Source organism: Suricata suricatta, chromosome 9 (assembly GCF_006229205.1).
Source record: "Suricata suricatta isolate VVHF042 chromosome 9, meerkat_22Aug2017_6uvM2_HiC, whole genome shotgun sequence".
NCBI lineage: Eukaryota > Metazoa > Chordata > Mammalia > Carnivora > Herpestidae > Suricata > Suricata suricatta.
Genome location: NC_043708.1, coordinates 11,491,820 through 11,508,752, shown reverse-complemented (window position 1 = coordinate 11,508,752; position 16,933 = coordinate 11,491,820). Strand labels below are relative to the sequence as shown.

General features: G+C 38.4%; 1 protein-coding gene across 1 annotated transcript in view; it reads right to left on the bottom strand.

The window, feature by feature from the left end:
• CATSPERB (cation channel sperm associated auxiliary subunit beta) overlaps positions 1-13,726 on the bottom strand; it is a 107,980-nt gene extending 94,254 nt beyond the window's left edge. The window contains exons 1-5 of the mRNA XM_029952163.1: positions 13,622-13,726; positions 10,198-10,276; positions 7,766-7,854; positions 4,722-4,862; positions 633-693 (exon numbers count right to left, since the gene is read on the bottom strand). Of these exons, the coding sequence (XP_029808023.1) occupies positions 633-693; positions 4,722-4,862; positions 7,766-7,854; positions 10,198-10,276 (370 nt within the window). The 5' untranslated portion in view covers positions 13,622-13,726. The remainder of the gene's footprint in view (positions 1-632; positions 694-4,721; positions 4,863-7,765; positions 7,855-10,197; positions 10,277-13,621) is intronic.
• Between the last annotated feature and the right edge of the window lie 3,207 nt (positions 13,727-16,933).

Here is a 16,933-nt window from a genome sequence, read left to right as displayed (position 1 = left end):
TAGGACCAATTCCTTCCTGTAACCTGGTTGCATTTTTATTTGGTTCTATGACAAAACCAAATTTCCTATTTTTCCTTCAGTGAAGCCAAGTTGGTTTCTGCTTCTTTCGCCTGCCATATAAAAACAATTCACCCTCCATCATTTTTAAACTATGAAAATATGTCTCATACCTTAAGATCTACTAGTTCAGTCCACTAGCTCAATATTTATAACTCCTGATACTTACTTTCCTCCTTTTCCATCTGAGTATTTGCAGTAGGATATAAAGAAGATTCCATAGTGAATAATTCATGACATATTGCAGCCTATTTTAAGGTAACCTATTGGTACATGAATTTCTTGATACTACAGTTTTTGAGTTCTAGAGAATGAGTTTATTTACATGAAGAACAATATAAATGTTCTGTGTATCAAACCAATCTATCTATTATAGAATTGCCAGGTAAAATATAGGAATCCTACTTAAATTTGAATTTTAGATAAACTACAATAATTTTTAGTAAGTGTGTCTGAAATACTACATGAGACATCATATGGAATGACAAATACTTTTAATACAATAAATATTTTTTATTTGCTAAATTTGGCGAGCCAGACCCATGAGTAAAAGAATCAATTCGGATCACTCTTACCTGTATTTTTTGTAATGTTTTCTCTGGGAATTTTAATCAACCAGTAAGCTCGATCACTGAACTTGAATAAAGAAGACATCAGAACACAGTATTTTACAATGTTAGTGGCAACACTTATTTTGCATATTCAACTCTATCCTTAAAAATGAAAATGAAACAAGAGCATCTAATGCGTATACTTTTTTACCCAGCAATTTCATTGTTAGCAATTTATCCTACCTTATACTCACATATGTGTAAAATAAAATGTGCCCAAGTATATTTTTTGTCATTATTTGTAATAGTAGAAGATCGGAAATAACTAAACTATTAATAGGGTATGTAAAATAGTATAGCCATAAAGTGGAATACCACCATCAGGTAGCACAAAACTGAGGGATTACTGGCTTGATGTGTCAGAGATCAGAGCTCAGTGTTCACAGAGAATTGGGGAATTTAAGAGGAAAATCCCATGAACAAGGGAACTGCAAGAGTGGTGAGCTAAGGGTTAAATATAAACTCTTCTCGAGTCCTGGGGCAACACGTGTGCAGAGGAGACTCACAGAGTCCATGCTTCAGTAATCAGCCATGGGACACGTGGGCGGCTCAGTCGGTTAAGCATTCGACTTCAGCTCAGGTCATGATCTCGTGGTTGGTTGGTGAGTTTGGGTCCCACCTCGGGCTCTGGGCTGACAGCTCAGAGCCTGGAGCCTGGTTTGGAATCTGTGTCTCCCTCTCTCTCTGCCCCTTCCTTGCTCATACTCTGTCTCTCTGTCTCTCTCTCTCTCTCAAAAATAAACAAACATTAAATAATTTTTTTTAATTAGACATGGAAGCTTAAAAAACTGAGCAGAGAGCAGCTGCTGAAACCATAGCAAAGACAGTTTACAGTTTGTGTCAAAACAAGAAAGAGCCTTTTACACTACAACCGACAACAAAAGAGCACAGCAAATTCTCATAAAAACATAACAGAATCTAGAGTTGCTACAGCTTATTATGTTAAGTGTCCAGCTTCAGCCAAAATAACAAGACATGAAAAGAAACAGAAACATGTAACTGATTTAAAAAAAATGATAAACTGACCCAGAGTGAGTCCAGAGAGTAGACGAAGACTTCAAAGCAGCTGTTACTAATATGTACATAGGCTAGGGGTGCCTGGGTGGCGGAGTTAGTCGAATGTCCCACTGTTGATTTTGCCCTAGTTCATGATCCCAGGGCCATGGGATTGAGCCCCATGTCAGGCTCCACACTGAGCATAAAGCGTGCTTAAGTTTTTCTCTCTCTCTCTCTGCCTCTCACCCCTGCCCACACTGTCTCTCTCTGAAATAAAAATTTAAAAATGTACATAGGCTTAAGGAAAATGTCCTAGGGAAAGAATGTATGGAATCCCAGGACATAAGTGAAAAATATAACAATAAAACCAGATGAAAACAATGAGACTGCAAAGTATAATAACTGAAATAAAATATTTAGTTGATGAGCAGATTGCAGATGATAAAAGAATCAGTAAACTTAGAGATAAAGCAGTTAAAATTACCCAATCTGAAAAAGGGGGGAAAGGATTACGGAAAAATGACCAGAGATTTAGATATTTGTGGGATAATGTACATAATTAGAATCTCAGGAAGAAAAGAGACAGAGAAAGGAGTAGAACATATTTTTTCCGAGAAATAGCAGCTGAAGACTTTACAAATATGGTAAACTTATAATCCAAGAAGTGCATAGAAATCCAACGAGGATAAATACGAAGAGAAAATCTTAAAAGCATCCAGAGAAAAATGACACATCACATATAGGGAAGAAATAAAGAAGATGTGGGGTGTGTACATAATGGAATACTACTCGGTGATGAAAAAGAATGAGCAATGATGTGGATGGAACTAGAGGATATTATGCTAAGTGAAATAAGTCAGAGAAAGATGAATATCATATGATTTTACTCATGTGTAATGTGAGAAACTCAATAGTTGAACATAAGGAACGAGAAGAAAAAAATAAACTAAAAACAGAGAGGCAAACCTTAAGAGACTCTTAAATATAGGGAACAAACTGAGGGTTGCTGGAGGGGAGGTGGGTAAGGAAGTGGCTTAAATGGGTGATGGGAGTTAAGGAGGGCACCTTTCTGGATGAGCAATGGGTGTCATATGTAAAAGATGAATCACTAGTTTCTTCTCCTGAAGCCAAGACTACACTGTATGTTAACTAACTTGAATTTAAATTAAAAAAGAAAAAGAAATAGAGTAGTGACACACACTACCACATGGATGAAGCTTGGCGACTTTACCCTGACTGACAGAAGCCAGTCACAAAGAACTAGGTGTTGTATGATTTCATTTACACGAGATGTTCAGAATAAGCAAATCTACACAGACAGCGTAGTTTAGTGGTTATATACATCTGAAGAGCAGAAGGTGGACTGGGGAGCTTACAGGGATGGGCTGCCCTTCTGTGGTGATGAAAATGTTGTACAATTAGAGAGTACTGCCCATAGACCTCTACTGTAAGAAATGACACCCCAGCCCCCAAAAGGCAAATAATCTAGTGAAGAAATGGGCAGAAGACATGAATAGACACTTTTCCAAAGAAGGCATCCAGATGGCCAACAGGCACATGAAAAGAGGCTCAACATCCCTCATCATCAGGGAAATACAAGTCAAAACCACAATGAGACGCCGCCTCACACTGGTCAGAATGGCTAACATTAACAACTCGGGAAACAACAGATGTTGGCAAGGATGCCGAGAAAGGAGAACCCTTTTGCACTGCTGGCGGGAATGCAAACTGGTGCGGCCATTCTGGAAAACAGTATGGAGGCTCCTCCAAAAACTAAAAATAGAACTGCCCTGCTACAGAGCAATTGCACCAGTAGGTATTTGTCGAAAGGATTCAAAATGCTGGTTTGAAAGGGCACATGCACTCCAGTGTTTACAGCAGCACTATCAACAATAGGATTATGGAAAGAGACCAAATGTCCATTGACTGATGAATGGATAAAGAAGACGTGGTATACATACACAATGGAGTATTACTCAGCGATCAACAAGAACGAAATCTTGCCATTTGCAAAAATGTGGATGGAACTAGAATGTATTATGCTAAGTGAAATAAGTCAGCCAGAGAAAGACAGATGAATCAGATGATTCACTCACATGTAGAATTTAAGAAACAAAATAGATGAATCTAGGAGAAGGGAAAGAAAAATAAGATAAAAACGGAGAGGGAGACAAACCATAAGAGACTCTTAATTACAGAGGACAAACTAAGGGTAGTGGTGGGGTATTGGGTGAGGGCGCGGGCTAAATGGGCGATGGGCATTAAGGAGGACACTTGTTATGGGGCGCCTGGGTGGCTCAGTCGGTTGAATGTCTGACTTCGGCTCAGGTCATGATCTCATGGTTCGTGAGTTTGAGCCCTGCCTCAGGCTCTGTGCTGACCGCTCAGAGCCTGGAGCCTGCTTCTGATCCTGTGTCACCCTCTGTCTCTGACCCTCCCCTGCTCATGCTGTCTGTCTCTCTCTCTCAAAAATAAATACACATCAAAAAAATTTAATAAGAAAAAAGGAGGAGCACTGGGTGTTACTTGTAAGTGATGAATCACTAAATTCTATCCTGAAATCATTATTACACTATATATTAACTAACTTGGATTTAAAATTTTTTAATTAAAAAAATAAATGAATATTTCAAATATATTTGTAGTGATGTGGGAGAATTTACACATTTATTTGCTACCCAAAGGAGAGTGCTGGCATGAATATTTTGAATGAGACAAGGTATAAACCATTTTAACTGAAAAAAATAGTAAAATAAAATATTAAAGAAAAGATATGATAATAATTCTTTGGGCTGAAGAAATAGAACACCAGACGGCAAACTTATATCTCTGTAAAAAAAAAATGAAGAGTGGTGGAAATCATTAACACATAGGTAAGTAATAAAAAAAAGTATTTTTTCTTTAATTTCTTAAAACTAAAGTAAAACATATAACACTGTATTTTAGGTTTAAAATTTATATAGATGTGATCTTATAACTAGCTATTAAAAAAACACATCCTATGAGAGAGTATGCTTCCCATTAATAATATCAAAGAATAAAATAAGGTGTCATTACCAAAGTTAAGTTAAAGTGGAAGATGCCAGTATATGTACTATTTGTAATTCCCAAGCTGGGAGCGAGTCCTCCTGATGTGAACACAGCTAGAAATTTCTGCACTGCATGCTCACTTTCAGATTGGAGAAAACAGTGGATTTTCTGGTAGGAAAGAGAGGGGACAGAACATGATGACAATTTGACAGAGAAAAGCATATTTACCATTAATTTAAAAGTGAGAGGTCATCTATGAAATGTCTCCGCTGCTAAAGACTGCTATCTGTGATAATTCTCGTCTCGAACCAGGAAAAAAAAGTCTATTTTGAGAAAGGATACTTCTAGAATTGAATAAGCTGTCATACTAGTGTCATAATGAGTTGAAACCTCATCCATATGGTAATCTTTTCTGTAAAAAGAATGGACAGAAGGTTATTACACTTAATAAATAATCAAGGCCACATGCCATCACATATGGAAATCCCTATTTTATTAAAATCATTATTTTGTGTTTAAATTTTAAAAGGAGTCAATGGGGGCACCTGGGTGGCTCAGTCGGTTAAGCCTCCGACTTCGGCTCAGGTCAGATCTCACGTTCGTGGGTTCGAGCCCCACGTCGGGCTCTGTGCTGACAGCTAGCTCAGAGCCTGGAGCCTGCTTTTGGTTCTGTGTCTCCTTCTCTCTCTGCCCCTCCCCCTCTCATGCTCTATCTCTCTCTGTATCAAAAATAAATAAAACATTAAACATTTAAAAAAATAATAAAAAATAAAAGGAGTCAATGTACAAGGGAAAACCCATTTTAGTGTATTTTTATCGCTATTTCTCAGTTTTGAGAAGGTACGTGAAAACACGCAGTTGGGGCACCTGGATGACTCCGTCAGTTAAGTATCCAACTTCGGCGCAGGTCATGATCTCAGAGTTTGTGAGTTCAATCCCTTCATCGGGCTCTCTTCTATCAGTGTGGAGCCTGCTTCAGGTCCTCTTGTCCCCCTTTCTCTCTGGCCCTCCCCTGCTCGCTTGCTCTCTCTCTCTCTCTCATTCTCGCTCTCGCTCTCGCTCTCCATCTCAAAAGGAAAAAATGCAGCAATCACAAATGAAAACCAATATACAGATAGAGGCTAACAACTTCATCTCATTTAGTTCACCTAATAGTTAGAAAAAGAACTTAAGGCAAGTTCCCTGAGTTTCAGTTTCCCAATCTATAAAACGGGAAAACCTATTCATTCCAAAAACGTTTTCTGAGTTCTTACCATGAATCAGGCAGTGTTCGAGGGGCTGGGGGAGCAGAACCCCTCAAAACAGACAAAAATCCTTGCTCTCAAGGGACTTGGGTTCTATCAGAGATTGGGAGGAAGATGAACACAAACACCGTTTCCCTGTCATGTCACTGATTTATAATTTATTGCCCTTTATTAACATGGCATTCAAGCCCCAAATTCTAACCACCTTTTTGAATTACTCACTCTCCTGTGGCTATACACACTGCATGTGTAAGTAAAGTCTGGGTTTTCCTCCTGTTAAGCTGTCTTTTGTCCATTTATTTTACAGGCCCCAGGTACTGAATCTAATAGGGTAGGTCCAGTACTCCTCTGCTTACCTTAAGTAATTACTTTACAGAAGATTAAATGTCATAATGAATATAAAATGTTTTGCAAAATGTCTGACACACATAAACATCTTATGTTAGGTTTTACTTCTAATATCACTTCTAGAATGACTGTCACAACTATCTAAAAGTAGGTTATAATAAATTCCCTTTTTGAGAAGGCAGAACTAGAGATTAGAGGGGTTAGGTAACCTGCCCTAGGGCATGGCAGACCACATATGTCTGCACGTACCTCTAAGATCTGACCTTGGCTCAGAAGGTTTTTCTTCCTCTCACATCCATTTTCCCCCATAATAAGTAAGCACAAAGAAGAAAGGCATTTTTGACTCAAGGGGCACGCACCTCACAACAGTTGTAAATAAAAAACTACACATGTGTCTGGCATATCAGGAAAGAAGAGGGAACTAACTCAAAAAAGACTTTGGGAAAAATCTATTTGTCCTTGTGGGGGTGTTATATTTATCATAGATTTTCAAACAATCTGTACATTTTTTTAACTTATGTTTTTGTTAGCATTACTGCATGGCTATCTGGTTTTGGGGTATGTGTGTGTTTAAATGCCACTATATGAAATGAAGAAATCAAATTATCCTTTACCCCAAATGGCATCATCAGTGTGGTACTTGTTATAAAAGAGAAAGATTCTTTCTCTAGGTCATGTGAAGTAAATTTCTCTAACAGGCTGTGTCTGTCAAATTTCCAAAGAACAAATCAGATCCATAAAAAATAAAAATCATTACAGTCAACCTTTTATTTCTTTGTTTTTTTACTTATTTTTGAGAGATGGAGCAGGAGAGGGTCAGAGAGAGAGGGAGATACAGAATCTGAAGCAGGCTCCAGGCTCTGAGCTGTCAGCACAGAGTCCAATGGGGGCTCAAACCCACAAACTGTGAGATCATGACCTGAGCCGAAGCCAGATGCTTAATCGACTGAGCACCCAGGCACCCCTACAGTCAACCTTTTAAAAAGGGAAGGAAGGGGTCGGTCAGTCAGTTAAGTGCCCGGGTGTCAATTTCAGGTCACCTTGAGATCTTACATTTCATGAGTTCAAGTCCCGAGTTGGGCTCTGTGATGATGATGCAGAACCTGCTTGAGAATCAATCTCTCTCTCTCTCTTCCTCTCCCTCTCCTTCTCTCTCTGCCCCTCCCCCACTGTGTTTCTCTAAATAAATAAATAAATAAATAAATAAATAAATAAACTTAAAAAATAAAATAAAAAGAGAAGGAGGAGGTATCCTAAGGAAAAGAAGAAAAAGCAAAAACAACCCAGGCTTTTCAATGGCTAAATGCAATATTTCACTTGATTCAAATGGAATGGAATAGAAAATACTCTTACATAGAATTTTACTTCGCCAAGTCTGAACACAGTAGAAGGTATTTGGAAAGAGTACAGTGCTACCGGTTTTCTATATGGAGCCAAAAAGAATGTGAGGGGTTGTCACCTATTATGAATGGATCTTACCAAGTCATCTGAGGAAAGATACAACTTGATTATTTCATTCTTCTGGGGGATCCTTTGGCTGGCACACACAAAGTGTTTCTCCATATCACCTAAGTAACACCAAAAATACATATACTCTGTCACTGAGAGCAGGATTTCCATTAAAAGAACCATATTTTTTAAACTGACAAAATAATTTAAGGGGGTATAAATTATAGTGGTATGTTTTAAAATTCAGAAATGGCCAAAAACCAGAATTCTTTTCTTAATTTTTAAAATGCTCAATTAATTTCATTATCCAGATGCAAAATCAACAAGAACTTTTTTTACTTGAAACATTCTTCAGAATACATAAATTATAAGTATATACATGTATGTATATATATAACATATACATATACATACATATACATATATATAACATGTATAACTTGAAGCATTCTTCAGGATATATAACATATATATTCAGAAATATACATATATAGAAATATATATACATATATATATTTCCATCCAAGAAACACAGAATACACATTATCCTCAAGAACACACAAGAGAATACCCTGGTTAATTCACACTAAAAGAGACATAACACATATTACAAATTTAGTAAGACTGAAATCATATCAAGTGTATTTTCCAACCACAATAGTACAAACTAAAGATCAACAATAAAACAAAGCTGGAAAATCTGCAATGTAAATATTAAATAGTTCTTGACTCTTGAAGTCTTTGGTGAGCACAGAAAAGGGAGAGAAGACAGATTTGTATTTTATTTTTTTATTTATTTATTTTTAATTTTTTGTAATGTTTTTTTATTTTGTTTTTGAGAGACACAGAAAGACAGTGCGAGCAGGGGAGGGTCAGAGAGAGAGGGAGACACAGAATCTGAAGCAGGCTCCAAGCTCTGAGTTAGCTGTCAGCACAGAGCCTGATGCAGGGCTCGAACCCAGGAACCATGAGATCATGACCTGAGCCACCCAGGTACCCCGACAGATTTGTATTTTAATAGAGAGCTACTGATAGGTGACTCCTCCCCCAAAAAGGGCTGGGCTGGGCAGAATATCCCTTCTCCTTATCTTGATCTAAAATCAATCTCTTGCAAACAGCAGAGTTGGATCAAGTGTTTTTATCTCTTCTGACAATCTCCTAGACTAAAGCCCAAATCCCAGCCTGGCATTCCAGTACCCCAATGACATGAGCCAGCTTCCTACCTTTACAAAGTATTTTACTTTTTCTATCCCTTCATTCTAGCCAAACTGAACTATTTACTTCCCCCCTCACATTATATGGTTACCTACCTCCACAACTTTACTATCACTTACCCAGATGTTGTCTTTGTAAAATATTCTTCCCCATGTATGCATAGACATGGATTACTCAATTGGGGGGCCTGGATTGATTGCTCTCTTTTGTACAAAGCCTTCCCTGACCACCCCCCACTCTGGTGGAAGTAAACTCTCCCTTCTCTGAAGTCTCATAAGTTGGCTTGTGATGCTCCAATCTTAGAGTATACTGTGGGCGTATTGCATATTCCTCAGTAGAACCTGGCAACCGGCACTCGGTCATCCTAGAACTCAAGATTCTGCGACACACCTGTGACCAGAAGACAGACTGAATCCACCTCTTCACTGTTCAGTCCATTTTTTTTTTTTTGAATCAAGCATCTATTATGTTCTAGCAGATCCAGTCCAAAATGCTAGGGAATCTGAACAATCTGCACAAGTGGAGATGGATTGTTTTATTCCTTTTACAAAGCATTTCCACCATAAAAGTCTGACTGAATAATTTAATCCATGTCTTAGTTTCAGAAAATGATCTTCAGTCTCACTCTGCTAGCCTCATAATGCAGTTTATAATTCATACCACAGGTAATCATTCATGTAGGAAGAATTAAAAAAACTATTTAAATAATGAACCTTTTTCAAATATAAAATGCTCCATAGGGGTGCCTGGATAACGCAGTTGGTTTAGCATCCGACTCTTGATCTTGGCTAAGATCATTATCTCACTGTTTGTGAGTTCAAGCCCTGCATTAGGCTACACACTGTCATTGCAGAACCTGCTTGGGATTCTCTCTCTCTCTCTCTCTCTCTCTCTCTGTCCCTCCTTTGCTCGCTCTCTCTCTCTCTCTCTCTCTCTCTCTCTCTCTTTCTCTCCCAAAATAAATAAATAAACTTAAAAATTTTTAAATTAAAAAATAAAATGCTCCTCAAACTTTAAGTATTCTATCACTTAAAAAAGGTGAAACACTATAACAAAGGTCTACATTCACAACTTAAAAACAATAAATTCACAATGATCTTATTAGAAATCGCTGAACAAGGGTACAATAAATAATACCTGAGAAAAACTGGGAGGGAAGGTAAAGAAGAAGCATTTTAACTGTTAGTGAGGAAGGGATGGAAAGGAGAACTCCTATAGAATAGAGAGTAAGAAAGTCAGAACCTTACCTTTATTATATATTATTCCCGATGAAAGCTCAAATATGTTCAAAAGTAAAATTGCAATATATAAATGGGGCAATTCCATCTGTTGAAAGAAATAAGAATTATTTCTATTCAATAGCTCTGAACATACTTTTTAGTTCCTTTTTCTATAAACAACTACATAGTAAAGAAACCATCTATTCCTTTTAAGTTAAAAATATTTCTCTTTATGTGACAAAACAGACAATGTTAACAGTTGACTAATCTCTACATGTACCTCCTTGTTGGTATTAAAGATATTTATAAATATAATTATTCCAAACTAAAGAGCTGTGGCTTTGGGTTTTTTTTTTTTTTTTTAATGCAGATAACCGTTGGGGAGGTGTGATCAATTCTACAGCCGGATGAAACAGAGCCTGACCTGATAAAGGCTCTGAAGATGGTAGAGCTGTACCTTGATCTGAGATTCTGACTGCATTGACCTTGGGAGAACCCACATGAGCCCTGAGCATCCCTGTGTGGTCTCCCCGTGCCAACACCGGCCCCTCTTTACCCAGGCCTTTTCCCAGAGTCGTGTTGGAGGCAAGAAACCTTGAGAAACAAGGCAACATCCCCCTTGGGCAAGAGCAGGCTTATTTCCATGGCGAATCTCCCAGGCTCAGTGTTCTCCTCCTGTAATGCACCCCACAATGTGTGTAAGCATCTGTGATGGGCTGAAACATGTCCCCTAAAAAACACGTATGTTGAAGCCCTAACCCCCGGTGCTTCAGAATGCAGTTGTAGTTGGAGACAGAGTCTTTACAAAGGTAACTAAGTTAAAGTGAAATCATTAGGGTGGGCCCTGATCCAGTGTGACCAGTGTCCTTATAAGAAGAGGGAATTTGGATGCAGGTATTAACGAAGGGAAGATGATGTGGGAGAAGATGCCCAAGGAGAGAAGCCTGGAACAGATCCTTCCTTCTTGGCCCTCAGAAGGAACCAACCCTGCTCACACCTTGAACTTAGACATTAAGCCTCCAGAAGTGTGAGTCAGTTCTATTGTTTAAGCCACCCGGTCTGTGGCATTTGGTTACTGTAACCCTAGGATGCTAATGCAGCTTCCATGATGGATATCTACTCCACGGGACTTGTGGGGCATACAGACTGGGCGTGAACATCATGCTGAGACTCTGGCTATGGCTTCTGCTGTTAGTGATGAAGTCCTCTGTCTCGGACCCAGGAGTCTTCTGTCTTTTGCCAGCATCCAAGAAACAGTAACACACTGGTGTGCCAGATGTAGGTAAAGCATAACTAGATCCTGTGTGGTTCCTGACATCTGCTGAGCAAATTAAATTTCTCTGATGTTTTTCCTCCCTTAAAATTGGTTTGCTTGATTCAATACATGCAACTAATAATATAACGTTCAAACACTCGGATTTTTAAATTTGTCATTTTTGTCACATGGTTGGGGAGAACTGTGGGTTTTTTAAGTGCTTTTTTTTTGGTCATCTGAGAAAACAGTTTTCACAAGCTAACACGAAACAGATGATTAGTGTCCTTCTGTTTCTCTCCTCTCACTCTCCTTGTTTTGTTGTTTCAGTGCAGCTCACCTCTAGCCAAAGAAAATCTTTTTAGAGAAGTACTCAGTTGCTTTGAATTTGCTTATAATTATAATCTATTTAATCGCAGAAGAAACCCTACAGAGATGGAGTTCAAGGTTGCATTCAATAACAGGAGATCACAGTTTTGAAGTCTAGCACAGAGTAAAAACCACAGATGTACCATTTATATAAGACACACACTGATTGTCTCTTAAACTACATATTGACTCCTTATGAACATTATTTTTTTAAATAACGTAGTGCATCTAGGATAGTCAGTCACATACTTCACACAGCCCTGTAAAGTTTTTCAGCATGGTGACACTGTACCAGCATGGTGCTATGTGCCATTATATTTTTGGTGTGAGAATGAATTTAACATTAAACGGAGAAATCATCAGAGTCACTTCGAAAATAGTGCCTTAGGGTCGCCTGGGTGGCTCCATCCCTAGTTAAGCAAAGCGTCTGACTCTTGGTTTCGGCTCAGGTCATGATCTCACAGTTCGTGAGATCGAGCCTCACATCAGGCTCTGTGCTGACAGTGCGGAGCCTGCTTGGAACTCTCTGTCTCAAAATAAATATACAAACATTAAAAAAAGAAGAAGAAAAATAAAATAGTGCCTTTGCCAGGAAAATCTTGCATTATTTCGCTAAACATTCCCATTAAGTGACATAACAGCAGTATCAGAACCCATCCGTTTTTCTCCTCCTTAGAAAGCTGGCTGAAATGTATTAAGCTCCAGGGCTCCAGTGCGGGTGACCTGTTATTACTTTATCCTCGGAGTTGTCCCAATTCAGTTCTCTCAAATAAATATAAAAGGATCTCTAATTACATTTGAGTGGATTGGTTGTGTCTATCTTTGACCAAAGAACTAAAATCCTACCTTGAAAGGCCTTTAAGTGCTTTGATTAAGGAAAGGAAAGCTGAGGGAGCATAACTAAAGGGAGAGGCAGCTAAGGACCAACGGCTGTGGCTTTGGGAGTCGCTGCACGTCCCCTTGTTCTAGTAAATGCAGCCCATGTTTATTCTTTTTTACATTTAGAGATGGAATGTACTTTACAGTGAATATGTGGGACACAAAGTTATGTGTCTAAACCCCATCAGTAGCTAGTGACAGCCTCGGGCACAGAACCAAGATCTCCTGATTCAAAGGTTAAGTCAGCACACAAAGATGCCACAAAACGACAATTTTAAAACAGAAAGTTATCAAGTACATGATTAGGTTTGACCTCTCACCAGAACTGCTACACGTGCCCACCGTGATTCTGTTCCATCCGTTCCTTAGTCTCCTTTCCCCCTTCTTCAGGATTACAACTTTCCTCAATGGAGTCCTACCTCCTTTCAACAAGCATCTCAGGGCCAGAGAAAAAGCACTGACTTTGGCTTAAGATCGGCTCTGCCCCTTGGGATGTTTGATCTTTGGAAAGTTACTTAACCTCTTCAATTCAGTGGACTAGGTATAACAGCCACTTCACAGGGTTGTTGTGAGAACTGAAGGAAGAATATACTTTAAGCGTTTACAGCTGCTTTACCTAGGCTAAGCAGTTGATAAATACTAGCTCTGAATCCACGCCTTGATGGACTGAAGCAACTTCTTTATCTTGATCGCACTCCTGACTCACTCTGTTAGCAGTTAAATTACTTCCAGTTTTCAATTCCATCTATTATGAGCTTTATATAATGGTCAGATGTAAGTCACAAACCTGGGTATTTTCTATTCTCTAGCACCAAATAAACGCTAGGAATTGCCCTAAAGAAGGAACTTGCATTTTCCACCATCTGATTCATTTTTAGTCACTCTGTTATAGAATAATGATTATACTATCAGTGTGTACTATAGTAGGGCTCTTATTTTACTCTGTCTTACCGTGACTGCCTCCTGACAGTAGATGCCTGCTTACTTGCACTTTTTCTGTGTTATGTTTTCCCAAGCTTTCTTCCATTCAGGCTGAGAAAGAAGACTCAGGTCCGAATTTTCAGTTTACTGGTTTAATGGTCCACTTAACTTTAGTAACAGCCAATCAGCTGCTAACAAGTACAGAAGTGGGCTTGGAAAATCTAAAGGCTGGGCAGTTGGAATTTCCAATTAACTGCCTCTTTCAGAGAACCAACCGGCATTTTCTTTAAAAATCTTAAGAGGTGGAGTTTCTCCAAACCTACCATCTTTAATACACCCATCCAGGAAGGTTCAGAAACCCAGATATGACTATTCTCAAAGTCTGTAAATCATCATGGGACTACTGAGCGCTAAAAGGAAATGCCAACTACATACAATGAGGTTCAAGAAAAGAAAATTTGTCAAAAAGAGCTTCAAAACTGTCTTAAAGAAATATTGGGACTTTTTTTTTTTAAAGTAGAGACAATCTTGTTGACAGGGTAAACAAGATAAGTAAATACACAAAGCACAAAGATGGGAATGAGCTGTGTATGCATAGGAATCAGTAAAACCAAGTGATATACCAAGCTGTTTTCCAGGTTCACGGTTTCGTGAATGACCTTGGTCTTGCTGATTATATCCACTTAGCGTGCATTTGGCTACTGAGCCCAGACTGAACCTCTCTGATTTATCAAGTACTCTGACAAGTCATGACTGGTCACTGGGGCTAGCAATTTTTTAAGTAAAGAGAACAAAACCTGTTTTACACTCATGCTTTCCTTCAGACGTCCTTTTACATGGCCACGTAGAACCTGCTAGTAAGTATGTGGGTTTAGTCTATTCTTGGGAGGGCCTGTATGAGAAACACCTTTCTCTTACCTTTTCCAGTGGTCTTGACCTAGGAAGAAAGTTACTCCTCAATCTGAAATAATGTGCAGAACTCAAGAAAATGTTTCTTCTGTAATAAGAACTCAGTTATCAGAAACCCAGGACTCCTTCTTTTTGCTGCTGGCTTCTGACCACAGAAGGTGATGAAGGTTTTGTATGGAAGCAGGCTGTAATCGTCGGTCTCTGTAGCAACACTGTGGTTGGTTGCTGCCTCCCCACGCTGTACCAAAATAGGAATATCTGGTCAGTGTCACGGGTGCACACTGATGCCTCTCAAAAAATTATGCAGCAGCAGATGACATCACCCTCTTTTCCCCCAGCAACACCTTTGATTCCCTTCACTTGTCCCCATGTGATGCTTCCTCCCCCAGTTGAGTAGTACTTTCCTTCCCCTAGAAGATAAGGATCTGCTTCAGTCAGAGTTACTGATGAATTAACTTTGATGCAAATGAGTACCAAGAAACTCCCATGGCAGATCATTTATCCGTAACAGTGCAAGGAGAGACGTTCTTCCCCTTGAAACACAAGTTAGGCACTGGGTGTCTAGTTAGGGGTTGAGAACCAGGGAAGGGGCTAACTGGAAGAAGGAAGGGCGACTTTGACTTTTGGGGAAGGATTTTTTCAGACTATAAAAAGGCTTATTATGCAAAACTTGAAAAATATAAACAGGTATAGGGAAATTAATTACCTATAAATCAATGGTCAAATAGAACCACTGCTAATATTCTAACATACTCAGTCTTTTCCCTACACATTTATACATTTCATGTAGGATCCTTCTGTATATAGCTTTTGGTCATTGTTATTCTGATTAATTTCTTGTGTAATTCAAGTGTTTTTTTTTTCAGATGTTTTCACAGTTACATATCTAAAATAACTACAAGCAAATTATTTAAACATAAGACACTCAGCTGCTTTGAGTGTTTTCCTGTTATGAATAATGTGGTAATACACAGTCAAACAAAAATCTGTCCCTACATTTGAAATGTTTTCTTAGGATAATGAATATGTTGAAGACTCCTGATACATGTTGGCAAATCGCTTTCCAGAAAATGCAGCACTCAGAATGAGGTATAATCAATAATAAGCCAAAAAAGTATCTCCCTGTTTCTCTTGTTTCAGTATCGGTGCAGCTGAACATTTACAATATGCTTGTTAGCCATTTTTTCTTCTATAAATTATCTGGACTTATTCTTCTTGACCATTCCTACTGGAATTTTAGTGTTTTGCTTGTGAAATGATAAAATAATCTCTTGCATATTTGCGGTGAATATTATACCCAACTTGTCACTTAATTTTGTTTATGATGAGCTTTGATATACAGTCATTCAAATGTGATGCAATCAAATGTATCCATATTTTTCTTTCTGGTCATTTCCACTGCTTCCTGGTTTCAAAGTTCACCCCCTCCAGAGACATACTTTGCTCATCCTTATATAATAAAACTTATAAAGACTCAGAAAGTTCAAAGAATAAAATAACAAGGGCATTTTGATCACCCTGGATTAACAGTTCTCTCCCAGTTTTAAAAAATGTTTTATTATGGGATATTCACACATTAGAAAAAGCAGGAAGAATGGCATTATTAGTCTCTTTGCATCTGTAACCTAGTGTTAGTCCTGTTTCATTGATAGACCTACCCATTCATTTTTTTCTCCCGGATTATCCTGAAGATATCTTAAACACCCATATACAGTTCAGTGTATACTCCTTAAAGAAAATGACTTTTTCATTAAAGCCACGATACCATTTCATTCATCAAGACAAGAATGATTCCTGGACATCTATCCAGTGACTGTTCCTATTTCCCAGCTATCTCATGCACAAAATTGGTTATACTTTGTATGAATAAAAATCCAATAAGGTTCATACTTTGCAATTAACTGATATATCTTTGAATATTTTTCCTTTTTCAAGTTTTTATTTAAATTCCAGTTAGTTAACATACAGTGCAATGTTAGATTCAGGAGAATTGATGATTCATTGCTTCCATACAATAGTCAGTGCTCATCACAACAAGTTGCCCTCCTTAGTACCCATCACCCATAACCCATCTTCCTACCCACCTCCCTTCCACCAGCAGCCCTCCGTTTGTTCTGCAGAGTTAAAAGTCTGTTTTCTGGTTTGCCTCTCTCTTTCCACCTCATCCCCACCATATTCTTCTGTTTTGTTTCTTAAAATCCACATTGAGTGAAATCCTATGGTATTTGTCTTTCTCTGAGTTATTTCACGTAGCATAATACTGTCTAGTTCATTGATATCACTGCAAGTGGCAAGATTTCATTCTTTTATACAGCTGAGCAATATTCCGTCATATATATACCACATCTTCTTTATCTCTTCATCAGTCCATGGAGATTTGGGCTCTTTCCATAATTTGCCTATTCTTGCCATAAACACCAGGGAATATGTGTC